The sequence below is a fragment of the Argentina anserina genome, chromosome 6, assembly GCF_933775445.1.
Source record: "Argentina anserina chromosome 6, drPotAnse1.1, whole genome shotgun sequence".
NCBI lineage: Eukaryota > Viridiplantae > Streptophyta > Magnoliopsida > Rosales > Rosaceae > Argentina > Argentina anserina.
In genome coordinates this window covers 14043299-14050479 of record NC_065877.1, presented here as the reverse complement: position 1 = coordinate 14050479, position 7181 = coordinate 14043299, and the positions used below count along the sequence as shown (strand labels likewise).

General features: G+C 41.1%; 1 protein-coding gene across 1 annotated transcript; it reads right to left on the bottom strand.

Annotated features, from left to right (window-relative positions):
• Positions 1 to 581: 581 nt before the first annotated feature.
• Positions 582 to 5587, bottom strand: LOC126796924 (receptor kinase-like protein Xa21). The gene is made up of 8 exons (XM_050523640.1): positions 5499 to 5587; positions 5195 to 5313; positions 4121 to 4192; positions 3956 to 4027; positions 2766 to 2853; positions 1682 to 2176; positions 1358 to 1587; positions 582 to 883 (listed from the first exon to the last, which is right to left on the bottom strand). The coding sequence occupies exons 1-8, from the start codon at positions 5585 to 5587 to the stop codon at positions 582 to 584; spliced, it is 1467 nt and encodes a 488-aa protein (XP_050379597.1).
• Positions 5588 to 7181: the final 1594 nt, after the last annotated feature.

Genomic DNA, 7181 nt, shown 5'->3' with positions numbered 1-7181 from the left:
AGAAACCAGTCATGGAGCACCCAACTCTGCTTCCTCCAAACACCACATCTCCATCTAGTTTGAAACCAATAATGGTGAAACATGTTCAGCTGGACATTCTTGACGTGGACAAGGATAGTGGCTATTATAGTAGCGATGAAGGCTAAGCGTCCTTTAACTCTTTAAGATGATGATGATGATGATGGTTACTGAAAGTTTTCAGGGTCTACACGTAAACATTAGATGTTACTTGGTGTACTTGGAATATATAAAGTGATAAACCTTTGCTTATTTTTCATGTTTCTCCAAAATTTCCAAGTCAACCTACACTTATTAGTTCTTCCCAAACTAGAATTGTGCAATATATGTTATATGTAGGAATGTATGGATTGCATTTCAATCAACATGAGTGAAAATAAGAAATGGAACTAGTCACCCAGATAGTAGATGACACACAGTACAATAAGAATAATTAAAGACTAACTAAATGGAAAACATAGATGTTATGCATCAAATAAAGGGCTTTTAAACAAGAGAACGTTTCAACACCAAATCTCCAACATAGTCATTCAAAAGCTTAACTGGGATCATGTTTAACGTCGTTAAAAACGGCCTCTTGCATATTCGCTCTCTTCCAGTGATTCCGCTGAACATGCTAAAGCTAATCTCATTATGGATGACAAACACTCGTTATTTTTCACAAAATCATGATTCTCAACCTTTGTCACTTGTAAGCTAGCATCCAGAACATCACGTAATGGGGAATTTGCAACCCACTGCTTCAAATTTATTTGCCCATCAAACATCTCATTTGTTGGCTTTTTTCCAATGAATGTTTCCATTAATACAATACCGAAACTATACACATCCCCTCTTCTAGTAACTATTCTTTCCATTCCATACTCTGCAACATATAAATATGTAAAGTCATTTTCTTTAGATAAAGGTTAATATGAGAAAAAGACATGTAAATTAGAGAATAAACTAGCAATGTTTCTTTACCTGGGGCCATATATCAAATTGTGGCTTGAGTAATGGTTTGGGTCATGGAATCTCTTCCAATACACAGGAGTTTTGCAATGCCAAAATTAGCAACTTGTGCACTCATATCCTTATCTAGTAGGATATTTTCGGCTTCAAATCACAATGAACAATAGGTATTCCATAGCCATGATGAAGGTACTCTAACGCTGATGCAACATCTATCATAATATTCAATCTATGCATGATATCGAAATGAAACTTTTGAGAATACAACCACTTCTCAAGACTCCCATTAGACATGTAGTTTAGTACCACAACTTTGAAATCAGTTTGACTACAACAACTGATGATTTTGATAAGATTTCAATGATTAATGTTGCTTAGCATTTCACACTCAATATCAAAACTCTTGAAAGCCCCTTGACCTCTAAGTTGAAAATCTTTATGGCCACATCTATCCCATTAGGAAATGTTCCTTTGTACATAGAGCCAAAACCACCACTGCCAAGTAAGTTGCTTTCATCAAATGCATTTGTTGCTCTAACCAGTTCAAGGTGTGAAACTCTTCTCCATGGAAGTTGGGGTGACAATATAGTTTCTCTTGCAACAACCATGCTCTTTCTTCTACGTAATATCACTATCTAAATTGAGGTAACTATGAACATTGCTGACAAGATCCCTGGGATAATGTACTTCAACATGGATCTCCTCGATTTACTTGAATGTGCATGTACTATTCTTACGTGCTGGGACACGTAATAGAGGTGCACCACAAAGTTTTCTGCTCGACACAAATGATTGGAAAGAGAAGTTTTGAAAAGGTCCACCCATCGGGATTTCTCCTTGGAGCATATTGAAAGATAAGTTCAAAATTTGGAGATATTTGAGTGATTCAAGTGACTTTGGAATCGTTCCAGACAAATTATTTTTGGACAAGTCCAAAATTTCCAAGCTAAGCGACTTGCCAAGCGAAGTAGGAATAAGGCCTTCAATCTTATTATTAGCAAGGGATAGATTTGACAATGTTTGTAGATTCCCAATGGTTCTAGGAATACTACCAGATAAGTGGTTGTTGATAAATCTATAGCTATAACATCTCTTAGATGATTTGATGACAAGTTTAGAAATAACAAATTTGAAAGTCCCCAGAAGGTAGATGGTATTGTGGCATTCAACAGGTTGGACTCTAAGGATAGATATCTTAGTGGTGTAACTAGATAACCCAAATCGAAACTTCTAAAATCACTGCTCTAGACAAGTTGAAGAGATTGGGTGGGATGAGCCCTTTCATATAATTAGTATGAAGGACTAGTTCCACTAAGTTTGAAAGATGACCAATCTTATATGGTATGGTACCTGCACCAATAATATTTAAAGTCAGCTACAAAAATTGATGCTTTATTGTTGAGTTATTTTAGATGATAGACACTAATATCGATTATATTTGAATGATTATAACACAATCTTACACTTTGATTATATAAAGTAGTTAAAATATAATATGTGATGTATGGTACATTTACCTGTCAAATTGTTTTGGGCAAGATGGACCAACTCTAACTGGGTTGCGTTTTCAATAGTTTGGGGTATGAATGCTACTGAAGTTGTTGCGCTCTAGTGACAAAGTAACAAGTGTTTTGCATTGCCAATATCTAGATGGAAGTGGACCTTCAAGTTGGTTATAACTAAAATATAGCTGTCGAATATTAAGAAGTATCTTGCACATATTGTCCGGAAGTCTACCCTTTAAGTTGTTTCCCCATAGACTCAAAGTAATCAAAGAAGACATGTTGAAGACAAACATTGGAACATTTCCTTCTAGGGCATTATATTGCACAAACAAAATCTCCTGTTTATTTAAACCGCCAATCTCATTTGGAATTTCTAAAACTAAAAAGAAGAAGAATAAACATAAGTGATTATTAAACCAATATGCATGAATAACATTGTATATGATTAACCAGGATTTTTAGCTATTGTTAAAATTCGCTGAGTCTAAGTCGGAGCTCAGAATAGCAAAACCTAGGGTTTCTGGTGCAGGCGGCGCTAGGCTTCAGCCTCTTGTTGCGGGATCCTCTATGTGTTGATGACGTGCAAGGGTGGGTTAGGCGTGCGAGATCAAGATCCGTGCGGGTGGTGGATCTCCATTTGCAGATCTCCATCAACAGTAGTTTTTGCGATCAGAAGGCAACGACTCGAGTTGTGGAGACTACTAGCAGGCAAGGTGGTGCTAGATTTCAATACCGAAGTTTTTATTCCCTTCGGTGTGAAGGTAACTGAATCGGATTTTGACGGAGGCGGTGTACGTCGAGTGTTAGGGAAGGAATGGCAGCGACTTTCCCAAGTTTTCTTCTACATGTTTTCATGGATTCCAGGCTAGTTAAGTCCCCAGATTGATGCGGCGGCAGAAGCCCTTGAGGTTTTGGATCTGACTAGATCCGTCAGTATCAGCAGAGGAGATGTGGGATGCTAGGCTTTGGCCTTTTGGGCTGTTGCTTCATGGGCCATGTCTTGTTTTTTCATTTTTCTTGTTTGTTCTGTGGGTTTTGTTTGATTTCGAGCCTCATGGGTGAAGACCCTCCTTAATTTTCTAGATTTTCGACCATTCTTCCGTTAGGGTATGCAAATTGATGCCTTAGGCCCGAATCAGTTGATGGAGTCATCAAAGCTTAGGGTTTGAGGAGTTACATACTTGCTTTACATTTTTCATTCTTAGATGTCTGCTTGTTTTGGATTTTTTCAAACTTTGGTTTGTATAATAAGCGCGTTTTTGCATCTTTATATATTTTCTTAGTTGTTAGCGTGTATGAGAGATGACCTATCATCTCTTGTATTTGAACCTTATGGTCGTAAAAAGGGCTTATGCCCAATGAAGTTAATTCATTCCCCTAAAAAATATTATATGATTAACTAGTTGTTCTCCAATGCATCATCTCAGAAGGGAAACTGATGGAAAGAAATATAGAATTGCACACCTAGTCAGGCTCCTTACCTATAAAATTATTATGATCAAAGTAAATTTTCCTCAGCATTGTTAAATTTCTGATATCTCTTGGTATACTACCTGTTTACATATAAAGTACAAATAAGATCCAGACGTACGGTTTGTACAAGTCCAAAAGATTTGTTTGTAATATGTAGTTATGTTAATTCATACCTGATAGCTGGTTATAGCTCAAATCGATTACTTGGAATCCAGATAAGTTGAAGATGACCGGTAGTATGGAACCTGAAAATTTATTACCATACAAAGACAAGCCTTGAAGTTTAGATACGAAGCCAAGCCACGATGGAATGATTCCCACAAACCTATTGAATGTGAAATTAATGTACCGGAGGCAATGGGCCGTGGAAACTGTTATTTGTGAAGTCAATTTCAACAAGAAATGATAGGTTGCCTAGGTGCGGAGGAATAGTGCCTTGGAGATCAAAGTAAGGGAGGTTCAAAAACTGTGGCTCTGAGATAGCGTGCCCCACAAATAACTCCAACCCAGTTGCAAACTGGAGTACTGGTCGTCCAGTTTTTCGAGATCAAATTATAGGGATCACTGGTTGTTCGAGCTGGGAAAATGGATCCTCCTCAGAAAACAACCAGCAAGCCCCGGTGTCGAACCCTAGACGGTTCGACCCTTCGTTCTCTGTTGTTGTCGGCGTGCCAGTACCTTTGAGTTAGGTACAACTCTTGATTTGTTTGACGATGATTGCGCTCCACATACTGTCTTCATCTCAAACGATTGCTCCGCAGTTGCTGATAAACCGCTGAAGTTCGAATGACTTATACACAACCGGAGTTGCTAGGTACCTTTCACTCCACCTCAAGTAGATGGCCGATCTTACTTTAGACCGCTTGGGGAAAAGCAGAGCTTATATTGTGTCGTTAATAGCAGGACTCTCTCGCGAATGGAATTTGCTGACTAGTGCAGACTTTGGGTTTGCTAGAAGCTAGGCTAGCGACTCGATGGACTTGACTCGAATTGCCAAAATTAATCGGACTTGTTGCTACATGCAGCGCGAGGCGTGCATCTGGGTAGCTCCGCTCCAATGGGAGACTTGGTTGCCGAAGCTAATCAGACTTTCACTTCGTTGGGAGATTTTGACTATGCGGCTGCGCGATAGTTTGTTTGACGTTGCGTGTGTTATTCTGCGCATTCGACCCTCCTTATATAGATAACACAAATTGTTCTTTCTTGCGAATCAAGTCCTCAGAATCTCCTAGTTGATTTAGATTCACCTTCCTTAATCAACTCAGATTCTATACGGCGATAATCCCCTAAATCTATTCCAATACGGCAGATAATCTTGCTTTGTGATATACTTTCCCCAAATATCCGGTTCACGAGCCTAAGTAGTCTAGATAATACCGGAGTATTATTTTAGGCCCAAACATTGCCCCCCAGGCCTTTAAATTGAAGACCTTGCAGAATTGAAAAGGGCTAAAAGAAAACCCCAAATAGTTATCTTTTAAAAATAATCTGAAACGCTTTAAGTTCCCCCGTCACCAACTGACGCGCGCCTTCTCCTCAAACCACTACAACCTTTCGAGCTGAAGTACGCGAGAAACACTTACTGTTTCAAAACTCAAACTAGTTCCAATCGAGCAAACATGACTCTTCCCTGAACCCATCAGTTTCGATTTCAAAAACCCTTTCAATTCCTATATAAATCGCGTTTACGAACCCAACAAATCCATCCAACCCGATTGCTCTATCATCATACAATCTAGAAAGCCCTCTTTTGAAGCTCTTTATTTCCGACAACAATGGCCCCGAAACCCAAACAACGTGATGCCCAGGCAGGTGCGAGACCTCTTCGCGATTATCCAAACCGCGAACCCACCAATCGCACCACCATCGGAGTGATTGACGATAGCACGGTGTACTTGGGCCCCTCTCTTGCCGGAATCCCGGAGCATATCGACACCGACTACCACCACTGCTCGCGAACTCCTCCGCTTGCTTTCAGGAACACCCCAGCCACCTTCAGAGGATGACAAGTGCACAGTCACCACCATGCCCTTGTCGGAGCATGGCCCAAAGTTTCCGAAGCTATGCAACTATGGTATGAAGGTCGTCGCCTGCTCGATCGCGACATCTGGCATGCGGCAGGAATCTTGGAAAGTATCGACCTTTCCTTCAAACTGGCTCAGGTTGGAAGCAACATATGTGCCATCATGATTGCCGCCTATTTCTGGAATTCTGCAAGTAATACCTTCGACTTTCAATTTGGTCAAATGGGTATATCTTTGCTAGACATATATGCTATCATAGGTCTTCTAGTTGGTACCAGGCTCTATAGAGATCAGGATTATTTTGATGCTGAGTGCCCGGTCACCGCCACTCGCGACGTTGGTATCTACCAATCGTATGGCTCTTGGGTCTCCAGTTTTGATCGCAATCCTACTGCCAATGCTGGAATTTCCTTCTTAGAATTTTGGTTAACCAAGTTCATGTTCTGCTCTAATTCCAAGAAGATGACTGGGCACCACCTGCAGCTCGCGACCCTTCTCTAGAATGGCCACATTGTGGGTTTAGCGCAAATAGTCCTGGCAAAAATCTACCGTATGCTGCGTGCGCTCTCCCTGGAACCCCTCAATTATCATAATCTGTCAGGGCCTATGTGGATTCTAGACATCTGGATTCAGGTCTACTTTGTGCAGCTGCGAAATGAAAATACAAGGGACTTCCGTCTAACAGAAGTATTGGGAAATGCATTTGTTGGTTTGGAGCCCAACTTCTCTCTTCGCTACGCAGCATGCTTCGAGTATTTCTACACCCTGGACGCCTCAGCTCTTGACTCCACACAACTGCTGCTAGACCGTACTCACCCTAAAGCCATCTGAGGCGGCTTCTTAACCCTCAGACGCTATGATGGAGAGAGTCGATATTTGTTTGAACAGGCTGTATCCATGGCAGATCTACCCCGACATCCCTGCAACGGAGTAGAACTCTATGCCCCCCATCTATTCGCGAGGCAGTTAGGAATGATTCAAATGGTTCTATTCCCTCCTATTGAGAGTCTGAACCTGTTTTCCTCATGGCAACGCCCCATGGTCCCTGTTACTGACACTAATCCTGGACACCAGCCCCCGTCTCAATTGCAACCCACTCCCCTTCCTGTACTAGCAAGTGGAAGTATTCTTCGTTGCTTTCGTATCGACGAAGCCTACCCTCAATGGTGGGAGAGAATCAATTCTGGCCAGTGGGAGCAACGCTCGCGGG